The sequence below is a fragment of the Oncorhynchus tshawytscha genome, linkage group LG33, assembly GCF_018296145.1.
Source record: "Oncorhynchus tshawytscha isolate Ot180627B linkage group LG33, Otsh_v2.0, whole genome shotgun sequence".
NCBI lineage: Eukaryota > Metazoa > Chordata > Actinopteri > Salmoniformes > Salmonidae > Oncorhynchus > Oncorhynchus tshawytscha.
Genome location: NC_056461.1, coordinates 18,024,397 through 18,048,913, shown reverse-complemented (window position 1 = coordinate 18,048,913; position 24,517 = coordinate 18,024,397). Strand labels below are relative to the sequence as shown.

Sequence of the window (24,517 nt, the reverse complement as noted above, 5' to 3'; positions counted from 1 at the left end):
CTCAATCTTTCCTAAGCGTTCCCCTCTCCCTCCCTTTATGTTGTTTAAGGCCCAGTGCAGTCAAAATTATGTTTTTCCAGTTTTTTATATCATATTGTGTAACACCTGATGAAACTAACACTGTAAAAGTGTTGAGAAATAGATTTTGGGATAAATCTGTTCAAGCCTCTGTTCTATTGGCGAATGTGCAAATGCAGGTAAACAAACTGGACGAGCACCGCTCGAGACTCTCCCATCAACAGAACATTAAGAACTGTAATATACTATACTATTCATGGTAGAACAAGGACATGGATAATATACATCTAGCTGGTTTTTCTATGCATTGGCAGGACAGAGCGGCAGAGTCCGGTAAGATCAGGGGTGGCGGTGTGAGTCTCTTTAATACCAGCAGCTGGTGCACAATCTCTAATATTAAGGAAGTCTGAGGTTCTGTTCACCTGAGTTAGAATACCTCATGATAAGCTGTCGACCATACATTGTAGAGCATGTCGTTTTTGTAGCTGTCTATTTACCACCACAAACCGACGCTACCATTAAGACCGCATTCAACGAGCTGTATAGGGCCATAAGCAAATAAGAAAATGCTCATCCAGAGGTCGGCGCTCATAGTGGCTGAGGATTTTTATGCAGGAAAACTGAAATCAGTTTCAACTCATTTCTACCAGTATGTCACCCTTGCAACTATGTACTTCACACACAGAGACTCATACAACGCTCTCCCCTGTCATTCACGTTCCGGGATTCATTCAATGACATTGAGGAGTTTACCACTTCAGTCACCGAATTTATTTATAAGTACATTCACGACGTTGCCTCCACAGTGACCAAACCAGAAGCCACGAATTACAGGCAACATCTGCATTGAGCTAAAGGCTAGAGCTGCCACTTTCACAGAGCAAGACACTAATCTGGACGCTTATAAGAAATCCTGCTACGCCCTCTGACAAACCATCAAACAGGCAAAGCGTCAATACAGGACTAAGATTGAATCCTACTACACCAGCTCTGTGACGCTCATCGGATGTGGAAGGGCTTGTAAAACTATCACGGATTACAAAGGGAAGCCGAGAGCTGCCCAGTGAAACAAGCCTTCTATGCTCGCTTCGAGGCAAGCAACACTGAACCATGATTGAGAGCACCAGTTGTTCCGGACGACTGTATGATCACGCTCTCTGTAACCAATGTAAGACCTTTAAACAGGTTAACATTCACAAGGCCGCAGACAGATTACCAGGATGTATACACAGAGCATGCACTGATCAGCTGGAAAGTGTCTTCCCTGACATTTTTAAACTCCCTCTGACCCAATCTGTAATACCTACATGTTTCAAGCAAACCACCATAGTCCCAGTGCCTAAGTTTGCCACGGAAACCTGTCTAAATGACTACCGACCCATAGCACTCACATCTGTAGTCATGAAATGTTTTGAAAAGCTGGTCATGGCTCATATCAACACCATTATCCCAGAAACCTTGGACCCTCCAATTCTCATACCGCCTCAACAGATTCACAGATGACACAATCTCTATTGCACCCCACACTTCCTTATCCCACCGGGACAAAAAGAACACACTCATTGACTACAGCTCAGTATTCAACACCATAGTGCCCTCCAAGCTCACTAAGTTAACAACCCTGGGCCTGAATACCTCCCTCTGCAACTGGATCCTGGACTTCCTGACTGGCTGCCCCCAGGTGGTGAGGGTAGGCAACAACCCATTCGCCACGCTGAACCTCAACACGGGGGCGTGTGCTCAGTCCCATCCTGTACTCCCTGTTCACTCACGACTGCATGGCCGCACACGACTCCAACAAAATCATTACGTTTGCAGACGACACGGCGGTGGTAGGCCTGATCAAAAAAACACGATGAGACAGCCTATAGGCAGGAGGTCAGAGACCTGGCAGTGTGGTGCCAGGACAACCTCTCTCTCAACGTGGGCAAGACAAATGATCTTATCGTGGACAACAGGAAACGGAGGGACAAACACGCCCCCATTCACATTGATGGGGCTGTAGTAGAGCGGGTCAAGAGCTCCAAGCTCCTCGGTGTCCACATCACTAAAGACCTATCATGGTCCAAACACACCAACACAGTCATGAAGGGCATGACAATGCCTCTTCCCCCTCAGGAGGCTGAAAAGATTTGGCATGGGCCCTGAGATCCTCAAAAAGTTATACAGCTGCACCATTGAGAGCATCTTGACTGGATGCATCACTGCTTGGAATGGTAACTGCTCTGCATTTGACTGCAAGGCGCTACAGATGGTAGTGCAGTACATCACTGGGGCCAAACCCAAATGGCTGCCCAAACAATTTACTTTGACCCCCTTTATTATTTATGTATTTATCTTCATTGTTTTGCACTCCCTTGCACTGGCTGTATGCACACTCACTAGACTCTGCCCACACACTCACTAGACTCTACCCACACACTCACTAGACTCTGCCCGCACACTCACTAGACTCTGCCCGCACACTCACTAGACTCTACCCACACACTCACTAGACTCTGCCCGCACACTCACTAGACTCTGCCTGCACACTCACTAGACTCGACCCACACACTCACTAGACTCTGCCCGCACACTCACTAGACTCTACCCACACACTCACTAGACTCTGTCCGCACACTTACTAGACTATACCCACACACTCACTAGACTCTGCCCGCACACTCACTAGACTCTACCCTGCACACACTCACTAGACTCACTAGACTCCCACACACTCACTAGACTCTGCCCGCACACTCACTAGACTCTGTCCGCACACTTAAGTAACTATACCCACACACTCACTAGACTCTACCCTCACTCAGACTCTGCCCGCACACTTACTAGACTCTACCCACACACTCACTAGACTCTGCCCGCACACTCACTAGACTCTACCCACACACTCACTAGACTCTGCCCGCACACTCACTAGACTCTACCCACACACTCACTAGACTCTGCCCGCACACTCACTAGACTCTACCCACACACTCACTAGACTCTACCCGCACACTCACTAGACTCTACCCACACACTTACTAGACTCTACCCACACACTCACTAGACTCTGCCCGCACACTCACTAGACTCTACCCACACACTCACTAGACTCTGCCTGCACACTCACTAGACTCTACCCACACACTCACTAGACTCTGCCCGCACACTTACTAGACTCTACCCACACACTCACTAGACTCTGCCCGCACACTCACTAGACTCTACCCACACACTCACTAGACTCTGCCTGCACACTCACTAGACTCTACCCACACACTGACTAGACTCTGCCCGCACACTCACTAGACTCTGCCCGCACACTCACTAGACTCTGCCCACACACTCACTAGACCCTACACACACACACACACACACACACACACACACACACACACACACACACACACACACACACACACACACACACACACACACACACACACACACACACACACACACACACACGCTGCTGCTACTCTGTTTATTGTATATCCTAATTGCCTTGTCACTTTTACCCCTACCCACATGTACATATTGTATTACCTCAATTACCTCAACTACCTCATACCCATGCACATGGACTCGGTACTGGTACTCCTCGTTATTGTTTTTATTGTGTTACTCTTTCCTTTTTATTGTTTTTATTTTGCAAATATTTGCCTTACTTTTTAACTCTGCATGGTTGTATTTGGTGCATGTGACCAATACAATTTGATTTGATTTGTGAACGTTACGAGGAAGGTACTGTGAGTTGAGAGCTGCAGCATACCTCCATAGTGTGGTCGGTCCGTGGTGAGCGGGGGGGCTTGGAGGCAGCCCCCCCACACTGGACAGGGTGGAGAGTGCAGTGGTGTTGGGCGGCGTCTGGGTCGCCCATCAGGAACGTTAGCTGTCGGAGTTGGCCCTATGGAGACAGAGCCGTCAAACACACTAACCTAACCCCCCAGAGGTCACAAAAGGTCACCGTGTTCAGACAGAATCCCCAGAGGACCCTTCCTCAGTCAGGGCCTCTGAGACACTGAGACAAATATGACCGACAGACTGGAGAGACAACTACAGACATCGATCTACACCAGATAGTTTTCTACTGCCCCCAAGCTACTGTATGTTAAGAAGAAGTGTGAGTCAGCGTGCAAGATGGAAATCGCTGTTCACCGCAGACAAAGAGCACCAGAGGTCATTCATTTTTTTTGAAGAATGTAAACATTATGCATTCAGTGTAAAATGCAAATGTTTCTGTGTTAGCTACAGACTCAGACCACACATTCCTTAAGTTTACGCATCAAACTGTTAATGATGACAAAATCCAACTTGTAATTAGAGAGCCAAACCAAACAAAGAACTTTATCGCTTGAAATATGGACGCAATAATTCTGTTGAAAACTTGCACTGCGCGAGAGAATGAGAGGGAGGCAAATATATATAGAGAGAAAGAGTGTGTGTGTGTGTGTGTGTGTGTCTTTTTTGGATCCTAATGTGCTGTGACTAAACTAATATGTGTCGTAGACTAAACTAAATGAACCAATGTTGAAATGAAAATGAAAACGTCTGAGTGTCTGAGTGTGTTGGAGGGGGTCCTGGCAGGGCACTGGGCTCTCTAAGGCTCTCTGTCTTAACTTCATGGTGCATTAACTTTTCCACCCACTTTACCACCTAGATTAGCATTCTCCTTCTCCACCCACTTTACCACCTAGATTAGCATTCTCCTTATTCACCCACTTTACCACCTAGATTAGCATTCTCCTTATCCACTCACTTTACCACCTAGATTAGCATTCTCTTTATCATCCCACTTTACCACCTAGATTAGCATTCTCCTTATCCACCCACTTTACCACCTAGATTAGCATTCTCCTTATCCATCCACTTTACCACCTGGATTAGCATTCTCCTTATCCACTCACTTTACCACCTAGATTAGCACTCTTCCTTATCCACTCACTTTACCACCTAGATTAGCACTCTTCCTTATCCACTCCCTTTACCACCTAGATTAGCACTCTTCCTTATCCACTCACTTTACCACCTAGATTAGCACTCTTCCTTATCCACTCACTTTACCACCTAGATTAGCACTCTTCCTTATCCACTCACTTTACCACCTAGACGAGCACTCTCCTTATCCATTCACTATACCACCTAGACGAGCACTCTCCTTATTCACTCACTATACCACCTAGACTAGCACTCTCCTTATCCACTCACTATACCCCCTAGACGAGCACTCTCCTTATCCACTCACTATACCACCTAGACTAGCACTCTCCTTATACACTCACTATACCACCTAGACGAGCACTCTCCTTATCCACTCACTATACCACCTAGACGAGCACTCTCCTTATCCACTCACTATACCACCTAGACGAGCACTCTCCTTATCCACTCGCAAAACCTGCTCCTTCAGCATGACTCCATATCTCATCTTCTCATCCAAAACCAATCAACTCCTCTTCCGGTAGACTAATCCTCTTTTAGTACGGGATGGGCGTAAACCTAGAGAGGTAGCAAGGTCAGTGTTAAGTCTCACCAAGCCCTGTGCCATTTAGACACTGTGGTGTTTTCACAGACCTAAGGGAAGAAACACACCATGCTGATGAATGGTTAAAAGCAGCAGCCATCCTACCGCCTCTGACCACGGAACATCAGACGCCATTTTCTTCTACATGTTGAATTGCCACCGTTCGTAGACACCCAGCAGGTGATCTACTGCGGATGGCCAAAGTTCATTACAGTGTGTCTTGTCCTTAAACAAAGAAATACTGTAAAACTGATTTGAAAGCCTGTTTAACCTACACGGAAACCCACTAGCAGAGGCCGCATCTACAGTATAGCAGTCTTTATTGTGCTGTAACTGTGGACAAAGGAAATAGATCGACTGACAATAAACACAAGACACAGACAGGAGAAGGTGTTTTCCTCCCCTGGTCGTCCTTAAGTGCTCTACTGAAGAATGGAGGTGTTAAAGTTCCAGTACAGAGGACCCTAGCGGGAAAAGCCTGTCACCACCTCCGAGAGAGGAAGCTCGATCCTCTGAGGGGTCGTCAAAGAGACTTGTCAACAGTGGGAAACCAGGCGATGGAGAATCCATCTTGACTCTAGGCTGAGCTGAGCACAAAGCCAGATGCTGTCTGTCCTGTCCTGTCCTGCTCTCCTCCTCTCCTCTCCACCCCCCTGCTGCTCTGCACTCGTACTGTACGCTCTAACGCTCATCCTTCAAAAACACTGGCACTGGCTGCTGCCTTGGACAGCAAAGGGATGTCTTCATATGTCCTGGGGAGGGGGGATGGTGGTGGGAGCGGGGGCCGATGAGATGATCTACAGGAGCCCCCATCCCGTCTCCCTAAACCTCTCCCGTGTAGGGGGCTAACTAGACCATTGGTTTCCTATACAGTGTGCTGATCCACAGTGTTACTGGGCTACAAAGTTTGACAGTACCTACATCCTGCAGACCGGTACTGCTCTTCTATGATAAGTAACCCACCATTCAACACCAAGGACACTCCGTTAGGGACACGCTCAGCACAGCAGGCGGTAAAGCTGTATAGCCTATGTTGCATAATGTGCTGCTGATATATTGTACAATGATTTAGGCAGAGACCTCCTTTTGTGTGTATGAAAACAGGCAGGAGAGGGGGAAGTGAAGAGGGAGAGGGGTGGAGAGAGTAGAGGAAAGGAGAAAAGAGGGGAGGAGAAAGGGAGAGGACAGAGGAAAGGAGAATGGAACTGGTGAGGAGAGGAAATCAAGAGGTGGAACGGTAAGTCCAGAACTTACCTTAAATGGTGTCTCGAAGCCCTCTACGATGCCCCCCACCATGAGTAGACCGTCAGGGGTGATTCCCATACCCTGGTACACCCAGTCCACACGCTCCACCAGGGCACAATCCACATACAGCGCCAGTCTAGCGGATGACACACTCACAGCCACATGGTGCCACTGGTCGTCAGACAGACTACTGACCGGGAACCTGGGAATCCGGTCAAAACAATGCAATTGGTAATATCATACAGTATGGCAAACATTACTGAGAAGGAAGTGTATGTCACTGTTATGTATTGTTTTGGCTATAATGTGAAGTGTGTAGTGAATGTTGGCCCTGCAATTGTAGTTTCTCTCAAAAAGGTTTAACTTCCATGACAGTTGAATGAAATACAGTAATACTTCAAATATAAATCTCATGCACTCTAAAAGTACCTAAAAAAGTCAACAAAACGACTCTGTCCATCTTCGGGCTAAGTCTGTTGGCTTTCTTACAGTGATGTATTGCTTCAAACCACAGTGGCTTATGAAGAGAGGAGCAAGCAACCTGTCACTAGGCTTTAGGAAAAACAGACCTTAAATCGCTTCACCCTCAGTCAAAACACACATGCATGTACATAAATACACACACACACACACACACACACACACACACACACACACACACACATAAAGAAGGGCAGACAGACAGAGACAGGCTTACTCATAGAGGCGCTGTTGCGTGCCGATGAAGGTGAGTGTGTACGCGCTGATGCGCAGCTGCAGCAGGATGTGGCTGTCGTGGCTGAGCAGGGTGAGCACACTGTGTTCGTCTAGCTGAGGGCTCCGCAGCTGCACCAATAGGCTGAACTCATCTGCAAACCTGTACAACACAAAGCCGGTACACAGTGTTGGTCTAAGTGTGTGTGTGTGTGTGTGTGTGTGTGTGTGTGTGTGTGTGTGTGTGTGTGTGTGTGTGTGTGTGTGTGTGTGTGTGTGTGTGTGTGTGTGTGTGTGTGTGTGTGTGTGTGTGTGTGTGTGTGTGTGTGTGTACATGCATGCGTAAATGGGAAGGTTTTACCCGTCAGTGAAGAGTTCAGCTAGGGGCAGGGCCAGGGTGGAGTACTGTCCCACCTGCAGCACCGGACACCTCTTAGCATCCAGAGACATGGAGGCATTGCTGCTGTTGGACACCTGCAGCGAGAGTTCTTCTAGAAGGTTCACCTCCTCTGTGGAGGGAAAGAGAGGACAGACACACAGTCATGTTGCAGTCATGGTGGGTTCAAGCCCTAACTGTCAGTTCACAATTATGTTGTCCTATGGAGGCAGACCCCAATCTACTCATTTGTGACACTCAGCTACCATTCCAAAGATCACCCTGTGAAAAGAAACTCCCTTTTACCACCCTGAATGGACTTCTCATCATAAAGTACCACACAATTTATTTTCTGTGAAAAGAGAGTCAAGAACAGCCACCTCATTCGATCCACTTTGCCCATTAATGAATATACTAAAATGGTAAAGAATATTTTGGGAACCACTCCTTCTGGGCTCCTGAGGGCTAGTTAAAATACTACCAGTTTACAAATGGTGCTACTGTTGTGTGTCCCATAGTACACTCCACTGTTTTGGATCTCCTTCATGATCTCATTTCCTGTTTGCAGACGCAGGCACAGAAGGCCTTTCTGTTTACGTAGCATGTCATGGGTAAGTGCCATTCATCATGCCCTGCCATGATGGTGGAGCCTGTGGGCTTTTAATGAGGAGCCGTGGGTTGAGGAGTGTCTCCTAAAGGCTTATGAATACCGCAATTGATCAATGGTGGAGAAAATCAGTGAGCACTGAAAGACATGTAATTGCTGTGTTTTGATTGGGTTGTAACCTGCAGTGCTTGAGCTTATTCCAAGACCAGCTGGGAACTTGAGGCCAATTAGACAAACAGGAAGTGCATTTGCCCAGCAGGCACTTCAGGCATGCAAATCAATTAGCGTACTGTTCATGTCATAATGTACATACCATTGCTACAATGGGACGGCAGGGTAGCCTAGTGGTTAGAGTGTTGGACTAGTGACCAGAAGGTTGCAAGTTCAAATCCCCGAGCTGACAAGGTACAAATCTGTCGTTCTGCCCCTGAACAGGCAGTTAACCCACTGTTCCTAGGCCGTCATTGAAAATAAGAATTTGTTCTTAACTGACTTGCCTAGTTAAATAAAGGTAAAATAATAAATATAAAAAAATAAAACAATAACCTTATGTAGAAGGTGTGGAAAGACCGGGGAAACGGAGGTTAGGTTGAAAATACTGTATCCCTGAAAACCAGAAACATCTGCTTTCTGCCAATGGCGCTACTGGCTACAGTAGCCTACCTGGCGGCTGTAATTTCAACGCTGAAGGACCGAGACAATGTATATGCCCGAATCAATCAACACCTGCAAAAGGTTAGCACTAGACCTTAATTAACCAGCCACTATCTACTACTCAGCCAAAGACAGAAACCTTTTCCCCCACCCGTATCTACTGAATGCCTGTCAGCCCCTCTAGGTTGAATGAGGCCCTTCTGCACCCCTAGAACAGTACCAGACATATATCATCAGGAGTCAGTGCAAGATATGGTCACACTGTCTTGCCCTCTGAAATGGAGCTGAAGGAACATAACCCTATGTGTCACAGTCAGCATTCCAGCTTTCCACTGGTCCACACACACACACATACATACAGTGCCTTCACAAAGTATTCACACCCCTGTACTCTTCCCACATTTTGTTGTCTTACAAAGTGGGATTCAAATTGATTTAGTTGTCCTTTTTTTGTCAACGATACACAAAATACTCTGAAATGTCAAACGGGGAGAAAAAGAATTCAAACGTTTGTAAAAAAAAATAAAAAAAAAAACGGTGAAAAATTAGAAACACTCATATATCTTGATTAGATGAGTATTCAACCCTCTGAGTCAATGCAAGTTGAATCGACTTTGGCAACGATTACAGCTGTGAGTGTTTCTGGGTAAGTCTCTAAGTGCTTTGCACACATGTATTGTACAATGTTTGCACATTATTCTTATCATTGCTAGACAGCCATTTCAAGTCTTGCCATAGATTTTCAAGACGATTTAAGTCAACATTTTAACTAGGCCACTCAGGAACATTCAATGTAATCTTGGTAAGCCAGTGTATATTTGGCCTTGTGTTTTAGGATATTGTCCAGCTGAAAGGTGAATTTGTCTCCCAGTGTCTTTTGTCTCCCAGTAGTGTCTGTTGGAAAGCAGACAGAACCAGGTTTTCCTCTAGTATTTTGCCTGTACTTAGCTCTATTCTGATTATTTGTATCATAAAAAACTCCATCTGAAAGTGGGGGTGCAAAAAAAAAATATTTAAAAAAAAAAGTTTAACAAAATAATAATTGGGATTTTGTTTAACCATTTCCGACATGGGGAATCTATATTTAGGAACAGAACACAACAATTGTTTTAGGTTCTGACACAATAAATGATATTGAACTCGAGTACTCTAATGAACAAAAAAAATACTATTTTCAGAACACAAGGCCAAAATATTTTTAGAAAATAAAATATGTGCGCATTTATCTAAGCCTTTATGCAAACAGCGAGCAACAACGCCTAATTTATCATAACCCTGCCAACCCTACTCCTGCTCCCTCTATCCAGGGCTCAACGGTCCACTAACCACCGGCCCTGGCAACAATCATTGTGCACACCTGCTTACCAAGATTTGGCATGGGTCCCCAGATCCTCAAAAAGTTATACAGCTGCACCATCGAGAGTATCCTGACCGGTTGCATCACAGCCTGGTATGGTAACTGCCCTGCATCTGACCGTAAGACGCTACAGAGAGTAGTGCGTAATGCCCAGTACATCACTGGGGCCAAGCTTCCTGCCATCCAGGACCTATATAATAGGCAGTGTCAGAGGAAAGCCCAAAAAATTGTCAGAGACTCGAGTCACCCAACTCATAAACTGTTCTCTCTGCTACCGCATGGCAAGCGGTACCGGGGTGCCCAGTCTAGGACCAAAAAGTTCCTTAGCAGCTTCTACCCCCAAGCCGTAAGACTGTTGAACAATTAATCAAATGGCCACCGGACTATTTACATTGACACCCCCTCCATTTGTTTTGTACACTGCTGCTACTTGCCGTTTATTATCTATACATAGTCACTTGACCCATACCTACATGTACAAATTACCTCGACTAACCTGTACCCCCGCACATTGACTTGGTACCGGTACCCCCTGTATATACCCTCATTATTGTTATTTTATTGTGTTACTTTTATTATTTTTTACTTTAGTTTATCGGTAAATATTTTCTTAACTCTTCTAACACTGCACTGTTGGTTAAAGGCTTGTAAGTAAGCATTTCACGGTAAGGTCTACACTTGTATTCGGCACATGTGACAAAGTATATATTTTTTTATTACAATTTTTTACCCCCTTTTCTCCCCAATTTCTTGGTATCCAATTGTGAGTAGTAACTATCTTGTCTCATCGCTACAACTCCCGTACGGGCTCGGGAGAGATGAAGGTCAAAAGCCATGCGTCCTCCGAAACACAACCCAACCAAGCCGCACTGCTTCTTAACACAGCGCGCATCCAACCCGGAAGCCAGCCGCACCAATGTGTCGGAGGAAACACCATGCACCTGGCGACTTGGTTAGCGTGCACTGTGCCTGGCCCGCCACAGGAGTTGCTAGTGTGCGATGAGACAAGGATAGCCAAACTCTCCCTAACCCAGACGACGCTAGGCCAATTGTGCGTCGCCCCATGGACATCCCGGTCACGGCCGGCTGCGACAGAGCCTGGGCGCGAACCCAGAGTGTCTGGTGGCACAGCTAGCACTGCGAGACAAATAAAGTTTGTTTTGATTTTGACTTGATTTCTCACGCACACCTTCTCCCCATCATTAGACACACCTGGTCATCATTATCTCCTTGATTACTCCCCCTTTATTTAGCCCTCGGTAGACAGCAATCACTAGGTAGTATTGTTTTCTCTCACCTTCTGCACCTGCTTCCTGACTCCCGGCGTATTACATTAAAAAAAATGTATTTCACCTTTATTTAACCAGGTAGGCAAGTTGAGAACAAGTTCTCATTTACAATTGCGACATGGCCAAGATAAAGCAAAGCAGTTCAACACATACAACGACACAGAGTTGCAAATGGAGTAAAACAAACATACAGTCAATAATACAGTAGAAACAAGTCTATATACGATGTGAGCAAATGAGGTGAGATAAGGGAGGTAAAGGCAAAAAAAGGCCATGTTGGCAAAGTAAATACAATATAGCAAGTAAAACACTGGAATTGTAGATTTTCAGTGGAAGAATGTGCAAAGTAGAAATAAAAATAATGGGGTGCAAAGGAGCTAAATAAATAAAATAAAATAAATACAGTAGGGAAAGAGGTAGTTGTTTGGCCTAAATTATAGGTGGGCTATGTACAGGTGCAGTAATATGTGAGCTGCTCTGACAGCTGGTGCTTAAAGCTAGTGAGGGAGATGTGTTTCCAGTTTCAGAGATTTTTGTAGTTCGTTCCAGTCATTGGCAGCAGAGAACTGGAAGGAGAGGCGGCCAAAGAAAGAATTGGTTTTGGGGGTGACCAGAGAGATATACCTGCTGGAGCACGTGCTACAGGTGGGTGATGCTATGGTGACCAGCGAGCTGAGATAAGGGGGGACTTTACCTAGCAGGGTCTTGTAGATGACCTAGAGCCAGTGGGTTTGGCGACGAGTATGAAGCGAGGGCCAGCCAACGAGAGCGTACAGGTCGCAATGGTGGGTAGTATATGGGTCTTTGGTGGCAAAACGGATGGCACTGTGATAGACTGCATCCAATTTGTTGAGTAGGGTATTGGAGGCTATTTTGTAAATGACATCGCCGAAGTCGAGGAGTGGTAGGATGGTCAGTTTTACAAGGGTATGTTTGGCAGCATGAGTGAAGGATGTTTTGTTGCAAAATAGGAAGCCAATTCTAGATTTAACTTTGGATTGGAGATGTTTGATGTGGGTCTGGAAGGAGAGTTTACAGTCTAACCAGACACCTAGGTATTTGTATTTGTCCACGTATTCTAAGTCAGTGCCGTCCAGAGTAGTGATGTTGGACAGGCGGGCAGGTGCAGGCAGCGATCGGTTGAAGAGCATGCATTTAGTTTTACTTGTATTTAAGAGCAATTGGAGGCGACGGAAGGAGAGTTGTATGGCATTGAAACTTGCCTGGAGGGTTGTTAACACAGTGTCCAAAGAAGGGCCAGAAGTATACAGAATGGTGTCGTCTGCGTAGAGGTGGATCAGAGACTCACCAGCAGCAAGAGCGACATCATTGATGTATACAGAGAAGAGAGTCGGTCCAAGAATTGAACCCTGTGGCACCCCCATAGAGACTGCCAGAGGTCCGGACAACAGACCCTCCGATTTGACACACTGAACTCTACCAGAGAAGTAGTTGGTGAACCAGGCGAGGCAATCATTTGAGTAACCAAGGCTGTCGAGTCTGCCGATGAGGATGTGGTGATTGACAGAGTCGAAAGCCTTGGCCAGATCAATGAATACAGCTGCACAGTATTGTTTTTTAGCGATGGCGGTTAAGATATCGTTTAGGACCTTGAGCGTGGCTGAGGTGCACCCATGACCAGCTCTAAAACCAGATTGCATAGCAGAGAGGGTATGGTGAGATTCGAAATGGTCGGTAATCTATTTGTTGACTTGGCTTTCGAAGACCTTAGAAAGGCAGGGTAGGATAGATATAGGTCTGTAGCAGTTTGGGTCAAGTGTGTCCCCCCCTTTGAAGAGGGGGATGACCACAGCTGCTTTCCAATCTTTGGGAATCTCAGATGACACGAAAGAGAGGTTGAACAGGCTAGTAATACATTACAGAATACTACCTCACAATATGGAAGCAGCAGAGGATAAAACCATTTCCAGACGGTCAAGGAACAGAGTAATCTACTCCCCCAACACCACAACTAGCTTGCGCAACTGAGTACTGTCATGGAGGAAGTCCTTTGCTTTCTTCACCGCCTCGACGCACCCAGCGAGGCTTTCCATACCCTTATCAGAGGGACTCCTAACACGGGTCGTCACAGTGAGCCAGTCCCCCAGCCTACCCAGCCATCCACCCAGGTCAGTGATGCCCGACGGTCCCTTTCGGAGAAGTATGTCAGTACACCATTGAAATGCCATGGTTTCTTACTCCGGTGTTCCCACTACCTTTGGAGTGGGCTACGACTGTCTGGGAGGGGGAGAGGAGGAGCAGGGTCACAATTAGAGATTCATGGCTCTGTTCAGGGTAGTCTTCGACCTTTCTCCAGAGGGCAGAGAGGGAGGTGAGAGACTTCTCCAGCTCCCGTAGGGTGTTCAGACTGCTGTGGAGTATGCCCTCACCTTTTGGACCATGGCAGCCTCCAGCGGCCAGAATGAGCCAGCGCTTTGCACTCTATCCCTGAGAAGACTGCGCAAATATATCCAGACGGAAATTGCGTTTCGGCATGACAACCTATCCTTGGACGCACTCAGCGCTATGGCTGTCTATCTGGATAACCTTCTTCACCTCACCACTTGCCTCCCTCCTTTGGCTGTCCTGATGCAGAGCCTGAACACATGGAGGTAGGGGCCACACCTCTCAGCGGCGTTGCCGGAGACATCCGGGGGTCTGTTCCTATTGCGGGCCAAAAGGAGCTTCAGCGGTGTCCGGTGTGTCACAACCTGTGGTCCACTAGGGCAGAGGGTCGGCTCCGTGATCTTCCGTCTCCCAGGGTAGGCGTGAGAATGCCATTATCATCGTTTTCCGCCAAACCCTTTCTGGTTCCCACTTCACTGGCTGGCTGTCCCTCAGGTGTTGTCTCTACAGCTCTAGTGGACTCCAGTGCCGCAGGGAATTTCATCGACCAGGCTCTCATCTCCTCCCTGAACATAACTTCCTGCCCACTCTCCTCTTCCGGTTCAAGCTCTGGATACGTGACCATTGGGATCTGGCACAATTACGCACATCACAGCAGCACTCACCCTCACTGTGGGACCCATGCACACAATGAAAAGCCACAATGAAAAGCCTTCCCTTCTACATCACCACCGCACCCATACACAAAGTCATCCTCATCCACAAAGACTCCAACGTCATAACCCCACCATCTCCTGGTCAAGGATGAGAATCACCACCTGGGCAGCAGGATTCCAAAGGGCTACTTTTCCGTACCCTGTGTTTACACTTCGGTGGAGGGTCCTGTGAGTGCCCTCCAGCCCATCAATTTGTCCTCCCGTATCGTTATCCTCGTATTTTGGGACGTAGATGTGGACATCTGCCAGGTTCTGGATAGGGAACCCACTCCTGCCCTCCAGAATGCATCTATGTCCGCGCGGGGGTAAGATATCGGCTGTTGACCTAGGCACACACATCCCTTGCCGCTGGACACCCAGGTATCGCCCGCACCATCCAATCCCTCTCCGGCAAGTACTGGTGGCGCACCTTGGCGCAGGACATTACCCAATATGTCAACTCTTGTTCTGTATGTGCACAATCCAAATCTCCCCGCCACGCTACAGCAGGGAACTACTTCCCCTTCCAGAGGACTCAGTGGCCTTGGTGGCCTTGGTGACTCAGTGGCATCGGTCCATAGACTTCAAAACGGATCTTACCCTTTGATGGTTTTACCACTATGGTTATTGACAGATTTTCTAAATACTGCCGTTGTATCCCTCTTTCTGGTCTACCTCCCGCTCTCATTGTCACTGAGGCACTATTCCAGCAGGAATAATTCACGTTGCGGGTATTGAGAGCCTTTATGGAGAAGCTGGAGACCACGGTCAGTCTCACATCCGGGTACCGGCCTCAGATCAACGGGCAGGTGGAGAGGATCACCCAGGAGCTGGGGAGGTTCCTAAGGAGTCACTGCCAGGACCGACAGGGGGTTCCTTCCCAGAACTACTTTCGGCACTCCTCCACCGTGCTGATTCCCTTCCAGTGTGTCCTGGGATACCAGCCAGCCTATGGACTCCAAGCCAGACTGAGGCCCCTGCAGTGGATGAGTGGTTCCAGTTTGTGGGTCCCTTCAAGGTCCTCCGGAGGGTCAACGAGGTAATTTATTGTCTACAACTCCCCTCCAACTAGGGGACAGCAGTATTACCAAATATGGAGCTGTAAAACGTGACCGGTCGGGAGTAGGCTACAGTACTAAAAGCTAAATAATCCGGTCAGTCTCACATCCGGGTACCGGCCTCAGTCTAACAGGCAGGTGGAGAGGATCACCCAGGAGCTGGGGAGTAATTTAATTGTCTACAACTCCCCTCCAACTAGGGGACAGCAGTATTACCAAATATGGCGCTGTACAACGTGACCGGTCGGGAGTAGGCTACAGTACTAAGAGCAAAATAATCCTAACATTTCCACACCCTAATTGTAGTCTAATCAATACCCAAACGGAGATTCAGTGAAAATAAAAATCTCATTGATTTATCAAGACCAGTCCTCATGCTTGTCTCAGAGCAACGAGAAACGGTGCTGAAATAGTTGACACACTACTGCTTCAAATCCTATTGCTTCTATCTTCAATATGCTTTAAATGCCACAATGTCACAAATAATTGAACACACACAATTCTTAAAACTCTGAGAAGGGTAATAGGAGGTGACCTGCACTGCATATTAAACTGACATTCTTATTGCTGTATTCCACACATGACTGTGTGTGTTTCGATCCTCTCGCTCTCGCTCTCACACGCACTTGCTGTCTTGACCTCTGAATGCACGTCTATGAAAAGCCAACTGACATTTACTCCTACGGTGCTGATCGGTTGCACCCTCTATAACCGCTGTTAATATTATTTGACCCGGCTTGTCATCCTTTTTAAATGAAATTGTACTCAATTTCCAGCGAGACTATTCAAGCCATCGACTCAATGATGACGTGAGGCTTATTTGATCGAATAGAAGTATCAACGTTTGGGCTGTTACAAATTTACTGATACTGTATAAGTGGATGCACATGGCACTGCGGCAACTTTGAGAAAAACAACTTAGTAACTGTTGTTCACACACGTATCTTCCCTCTCATTGGCAAGAATCGGCCCACCTGATCTCGCCTCCTCCCGCCTGCCTTCAATCTTTGAGGACATGTATTTCCATTGTTAGAGCGGTCACTTGACTATTGTGTCAATATAATAAATCATCTTTGTTTACACTTTGTCCTGGGGAGATATATCCAGACCCTTGCATGGGAGAGAGAGATTCTCACACTCTGGGGCATTCCTCTCAGACACTTCATGTCTTTGCTGAACACACAAACACACACACCACACCACATGCTTTGGAGGCCATCGGGGGGGATAGGGTATGGCCGCTTCTGGAGGGCTGCAGCAAGAACCTTGTTGTTCAAGCTAAAGCTCAACACAAAGTCATTAATGGGGGACAGAGTCATAAAGAGTCATGTGATAAGCTTAGCCAGGTGTGATCCAGCTGCATCCAATCAGTACCTTGTTTACAGCTGGGGGACAGGGGAAAGTGACCTTCTCCTCCAATGATGTTTATTCATAAAAAATGAATTCATTATTGGGCTGGCCTGGGGCACAATGAAAACCAGCTGACCATTTATTATTAAGGATTAAGATTCTCAGTTGTAGTTGAAACACTGGGAGCTGAAAAACATTCTCACACACTTATTAAACCACTAAGGATTTAAACCCCTGGGGCCTCATTTATAAACTGTGCATACTTACAAAATATACCCCAAAATGTGTGTGGACCAGTTTTCACACAAAAGTTGGCATTTATAAAAAGTAAACTTCATGTGAGAAACTTTAGTGCACATCTGCTAGTGGTTGAAATATTGTATTGCAAGGTGGCAAGTATTTTGTGCAAATGGGGGGGTATGATGAAAAGCTTATTCATTAAAAGAAAAGAAAAAACAGGAAAACATATTAACAAGAATGCAAACAAAAGCTGATGAAAAACATTGTTGAATTCAAATATTCTGCTGACAGGTCCACGACAATTTGCCATTGTTTCCTCTTTCAGGAACTGACACACTTCTTTTCCAGATAGAGCATAAATCACTGTTAAAGATTAAAACATCCCATCAATACAGTAAATAGACTGGTAGGGCATGACAGTATGGGTAGGCAACAGTATTGCTGTGCAATAGGAATGCGACATCTTTGCCGATTTAATCTCAGAGCCTATACCAAGGCAGGACATATAAACCCAATAACCTATTGATAAATAAAATATTGGACAACAATTTGATGTGGACTAATGCCAATAGTTCCAATTTATACAGCAAATAAAGGGATATCTAGACAGTTGAACAACTGAATGCGTTCAACTAAAATGAGCCAAGCAGTCAAATAGGGAAATGGTTCCAATTGTTTTTCCCAAACTTTTCCCATATGGGATTTTAGAAACATTTAAAATAAGGGCTATGTTTCGTGTAGGCTCACTCTGGCGTGACGTTTTAATAACCGTGTAAATCTCTCTAGGACAAGGTGACCTTTATAAATATATTTGTCTGTATTTACCCATGAAAAATGAAATGCAGATTAGCTGCCAATGTGGCTATCATAAAGAACTACAAATACCATGGTGATTTTGACAAGACTGCCGAATCGAGGAAAAGGAAAGAATCCCTGGATTAACTATCTAATGTTAGCTAAATGTAGTAATGAAAAATTGGCAACATTCCTTTAAATTGATAAAATTATGAACGGTCTTGTGCAAGTTTTAAATTGACACAATACCTGTTTAGCAATGGTTTCAGCTACAGATGATATGCAGGAGCTTGTAGGGATTTGCATGATGTCCACTTTAATGCCAATTAGCATTTTTGAACATGAGAGTAAATAGAGCCGAATATATTGATGAAAGTAATCTTGTCTGAGAAAGATTTACATGGTTATCAAAACGTCACGACAGTGTAAGCCTAATAGGAAACATACCTATGTATGGCGTGCGCCAAATCTCAACATTTTTGTACAGACTTTTCAGAAATGACGCACGCAGAAATGTAGTGGGCAATGTACACAATGGTTATATATGAGGCACCTGATGCTGTTCGTTAAGCTCCCACTGGTGGTATTTAAGAAATAAAATGTTCTGTTACCATTTTGTGCCCTAGAGGGAAAAAAACAGAACATTTCCAAGTGCTTACTTCCAGCAGCATAATCAAAGGATCAAACCATTACTGTGAGGATAAGGGGGGTGGCTGCCAGTCACGCCTGTTCTATTTCTCGCTAATGAAAGTGAAACACATGTTGTTCCATGGGAGACGATTCTGCATCAGCAAACGTGGTAAGAGAAGGGGGAAAAAGTGGTGGTATTGAAGTGTGCATGTAGGAAGAGAGAGAGAGAAAGATATGTAAAGTATGAGATACGAGGGAAGAGCGGTATGGAGAAGAGCCAGGAAGACAGCAGACAACAGCTGTATAACATCATCATTAAGTGGCTCAATCAACATACAGTACTGTATCTCTCCACCTCCTCTGAGAGTAACCTGTCTTCTGCCCCTTCCATAAATCTGCCAGGGTGCCCTCTGGTGAGGGGAAGGGGACCCAGTTGAACGGTAATACAGACACTGCATACTAGTGCTGCTGGTGGTGATGATATATAGGAAAGGCTTTAGCCTGGTGGCCAGATATGTTTGTGCTTTATCCAACTGACATTTTTAGTAAACTTGTCGTGCCATGCCTATGGCAAAAAATAAATAAATGGCAACCAAGCTAGATAAGCTCAGAGTTCATTCAGAAAAGTGTTGTACTGTTAGCATCACTCTCGTTAAAGTTTCGTGACTTTAAAAACAATGTGGATTATTGTTCTATAAATGATCACAAGACAGCTCTTTAAATGCCCACACCAGTAGAAATATACTTTTTCAAGCTGAAAGAATATGGCCAGAGCTTACCGATGATGATGCACAATGATTTTAGTCAATAAGTCATCGTTTTAGTCAAAGTATGAAATATTTTGGCTTGAAGTGACAAATACGGACCTGCCCGTCTATGTGAATCCGGTGTATTTCCCAATTATGTGACATACAAATTATTTTTAGCATACGTTTTGTTTCAGGGATGGGCTTTATTTGAATATTACCAGCATGGCATTGTTTAGTAACCAGAAATAGCTGCAAAGTTATTCCTCTTTGTGACTGAGGTGAGCCAAACAGCCTTGTGTCCACTTGTTTTTGCACTTCTAATTTTAACTTATTTTTGTCTGTATTAAAAATATATATCTGACCATTTTATAAACGGTATAATTGTGTGATATGATAGCATTTTGCAAATCCACTCCCCCCCATCGACCCATGATGAATGGGTTTGACTACTAAAGTTTTGCCTCACTACACTCTCCACTGCTTTGATTGGTGTAACGTTAGCTAGAAACCCCAAGTGTCTATCCAGATAATGAAAAGGCACCCCCAAAAGAAAATTCAAGGAACCTATAGATAAATGTAATTTGCGTGGATGATCATGAGCAAAGTCATTGTCATTTGACTTCCCCTGTGAGAACGATGAGCATGGACAGACTTGGCTTTGCTGTACCGCAGCCGCAGCCTGCCTGCAGCCAACCAAAGGTTGTACCGGGTCCATTACAATGTAGCAAAAAGCATATCAGCTATCTTTCAATAGTTATCCATATAATTGGAAAAGCAGTAGTTCTGTGAGGACAGCCACATCCTCAGTCTGTCCTCTGACTATCTGCCTAAGAAGGCATCGTTTTTGTTAAAGCACACGTACATGTGGATCTCTGTATGCTGCATTACAGTAAAAGACTATACATTCCTGAATTTGCCACGCGTTGTGCGGCGCAGGAAAGAGTGGCAGGTGTTGATGGGTCTCGATGAGTCTTTCCCAAAGTCCATATGACATGGTTTGTTTGACCAGTTTGAGGGATGACTTTCTGGATATTACCATTGACAGCCCCACATGTACTGTCAAAGCAGACCTGGCCGACCCACTCTCTCTCTCTAATGGGCTATTCTAAGGCATCAGAGAGCCGTCAGTCATCCTCTACTCCTCTCCTCTGGCAGCGACTCTCACATTCACACAGGATTGATAGGCTGTGATAGCAGAGAGGCAGAGACAGATACTCCTTAACAGACTAAACAGCTCAACATGAGATCACAGGCTGGGGGTAGGGGGAGAGAAGGACAGGAGGAGAGAGGGTGTGGGCCACAGGCTCTGAACGGCAGGTTGGGACACTAAGCAGGGGGTGATGGGGCCCATCTTGAGTTCATGTGCTGCACAATGAGAACAGACAGCTGACCCTGGCCATGATGTCCTAAGCTAAGAAACAACTCCTCCACTCCGCTGATCCTCAACACTGGGGCCCCACAAGGGTGCGTGCTTAGCCCCCTCCTGTACTCCCTGTTCACCCACGACTGCGTGGCCACGCACGCCTCCAACTCAATCATCAAGTTTGCAGATGCCACAACAGTAGTATGCTTGATTACCAACAATGACAAGACAGCCGACATGGAGGAGGTGAGGGCTCTGGGAGTGTAACCTCTTACTCAACATCAACAAAACAAATGAGATGATCGTGGACTTCAGGAAACAGCAAAGGGAGCACCCCCTATCTACACCGATGGGACAGCAGTGGAGAAGGTGGAAAGCTTCAAGTTCCTCAGCATACATATCACTGACAAACGGAAATGCTCCACCCACACAGACAGTGTGGTGAAGAAGATGTAACAGCGCCTCTACAACCTCAGGAGGCTGAGGAAATTTGCTTGGACCTAAGACCCTCACAAACTTTTACAGATGCACAATTGAGAACATCCTGTCAGGCTGTATCACCGGCAGTTATGGCAACTGCACCGCCCGCAACCGCAGGGCTCTCCAGAGGGTGGTGCAGTCTGCCCAACACATCACAGGGGGCAAACTGCCTGCCCTCCAGGAGACCTACAGAACCCGATGTAACAGGAAGGCCAAAAAGATCAAGGAAAACAACCACCCGAGCCACTGCCTGTTCACACCGCTATCATCCAGATGGCAAAGTCAGTACAGGTGCATCAAAGCTGGGACCGAGCGACTGAAAAACAGCTTCTATCTCAAGGCCATCAGACTGTTAAATAGCCATCACTAGCACATTAGAGGCTGTTGCCCTATATACATAGACTTGAATCACTGGCCACTTTAATAAATGGAACACGAGTCACTTTAATAATGTTTACATATCTTGCATTACTCATCTCATATAAATATACTGTATTCTATACTATTCTACGTTATCTTAGTCTATGCCGCTCTGACATTGCTCATCCAAATATTTATATATTGTTAATTACATTCCTTTACTTAGATTTGTGTGTATTGGGTATATGTTGTGAAATTGTTAAATATTACTTGTTAGATATTACTGCACCTTTGGAGCTAGAAACACAAGCATTTCGCTATACCCACAATAACATTTTCTAAACACGTGTATGTGACCAAGAAAATTTGATTTTGATTTGATTTGAATGTGTTTAAGTATTTTATTATTTTGAAGTACAGCCATTGAGCAAGACACAAGCTATTGAGAAATATGCATAAGTACATGTATCAAACATGCACAAACACACACACACACACACAAAAGCTAAAAGCCCGCCAGCCACCTGATTTGCCTCAGGAACTTGACATCATTTTAATAGTCTTGACATAAGTAGCTTTGATATACATTTTACTTCAGCAAGTTACTTCAGCAAAAGCCTCAGTAGCCAATAAAGGAAACGTTTAAAAACATGTTCAACGTTTAAAACCCCCAAAATTCAGTCTCATTCTAGAAGTGTGATGCTATGCAGTGTAAACATGAACTCAGACCTTCTGGAATGGGTTGTTTTTGTATGTGTGGTTCTGGCACAGACAGGAGAGGAAGGCAGTAAAGAGGAGGCCAAGAGAAAAGCCTTACAAACCATTGCGGAACAAGGTCAGAAATCCCAACTCATCGCCCCCTCTCTCCCTCTCTGTTCTGGCATCACCTCTCCAATCTTCAGGTTCAGACATCATTGAAGTGTGTAAAGAGATTAACCCTAGACTTTGTGCTTGGCTAGCCAGTCTCCTACAGTAGACTCCTACAGTATAGCTCAGCTCTCTCAGGAGCCCTACATGGAGACTTGGAGACTGGCGTCCGTCCAAACGTATAGCATATTCACATCCAGTCTCCAGTGTGATAATGACTATCAGACTTGGCAGGGGCCCAGTCTACCAGTCAGGCAGTCAGCCAGCCAGCCAATCAGATATACAGACCTATTGCAGAGCCATTTCCTGGTTGATAAAATTCTAATAGTTTGCCTAATTCCAGTTTATGTGACAAAACAACAATTCATTGTGTAAGGAATCAAGGTACCATCTAAACTACTGTCAAATATATTTTCCATAACAACATTTTTTGTATTTTCAGTTGTTTGAAGCTGGTGTACAAATCCAAAAGTAAAAGATGCTAAAACTAAACTTAAGAATGGAAGCATAGCAATAGCGCACATACAACATATCTACTGCTTCTTAGACTTGCTTTCAATGAGAATGACAAATATATAACTCACATTTCTATGTGAATCTGTTCAGTCGCCCAAAAAGTTACATATTGTAGCTTTAATATTATAATTATTTTACAATACTGATGACAGATCAGCTCCTAGAGAGATATTACCACCTACGGCTGCAAATATTGAGGGGGTTTATTCCAATGCTCACCCAATAAAAATGCACTAAATCACCGATTTGGCACATCATTGCGCACGTTAGGCTACACATCATGAATATGTTGAGACAAATTTCAGACAGTAGCAAAATAGAACTGAATTGATTGAACATGAAATGTATTTCAATATGAATGAAATAGGCCTAAAGCTTACTGTTTATATTTTAACGCAGTCATCTCAGTTTTCATTTGAAGCATATTTTTACACATCGCTTGTTTGTATCAAACATTGTCAACTTTGTTCTGAAATTATCGCGTCCAGAGAGCGACGGATAGACCATGTGATTCTATGTTTATCTTCTGTGTATAAAGTGACATGGGAGGGCAAAAAAGCATCTAAAGACATACTTAGCTACAAATGGTCTAAGGCAGGTGTTAGATAGCGAGCATTTTCAAGTGCAACTTTAATAACGATGGTTTTGGGAAACAGCTTGGAGGTTGAACAATGCTCCTACAAAAGGTTCTAACGATGAACTTAAGATGCTTTTGGGATACCGGCCCTGGTTGGTATACAGATTCATTCAAAAGACACAAAACACTGTCGATCATATTGGAACCACCTGTTGGTTTGTCTGTTCACTGGGATAATTAAGGATATACTAGGTGTTGAAACTATGAGGTTGATTAAAAAGTAGTTTGACCCAAAAAGGAGAAGACAGAACTTTCCTCTTAAATTCAAAGCCTCCAGGAGCATCAGTATCTCTCCTTATTCCTTCCCTCCCATCCTTTGAAGGTGCAGCAGCTGTCAGTCAAAGGCAGGTTCAGACCTGGCGCGCAGGCGAATCTTGGGTCACTGCCTTGGGACACAAAGCCTGAATGTTCTCCTCTGACCTGGCCTCTCAACTCTGGCTCTGCCACATTGGCTTTATGAGCTGGTCACTGATGCCCTTCCACTGCTTCAGCCAGCCAGGGACGTTTCTACTGTATATCTCCCTCCATATGGTACGCACCATAACCCTGTGGGATATGCAGAATGCACCGCTCATAACCAATTGTGCTCGTAAATATCCTGCATAATAGTCCATAGAGCGGCCTAAGAACGAAAAGGAAACAGTCCTGGTGCTTCATTTCGCTCTTTTGGGAATTTAGGGATGGTT

The 24,517-nt window shown here is 45.3% G+C and overlaps 1 protein-coding gene across 2 annotated transcripts in view; it reads right to left on the bottom strand.

The window, feature by feature from the left end:
- si:ch211-196i2.1 (collagen alpha-1(I) chain) overlaps positions 1–24,517 on the bottom strand; it is a 149,176-nt gene that overhangs the window by 95,369 nt on the left and 29,290 nt on the right. Inside the window, exons 2-5 of one of the 2 annotated variants that reach the window (XM_024402588.2) lie at positions 7,824–7,971; positions 7,467–7,625; positions 6,779–6,971; positions 3,773–3,907 (exon numbers count right to left, since the gene is read on the bottom strand). In XM_024402588.2, coding sequence (XP_024258356.2) covers positions 3,773–3,907; positions 6,779–6,971; positions 7,467–7,625; positions 7,824–7,971 — 635 coding nt within the window. The remainder of the gene's footprint in view (positions 1–3,772; positions 3,908–6,778; positions 6,972–7,466; positions 7,626–7,823; positions 7,972–24,517) is intronic. The other variant, XM_042311149.1, reaches the window with a different exon arrangement.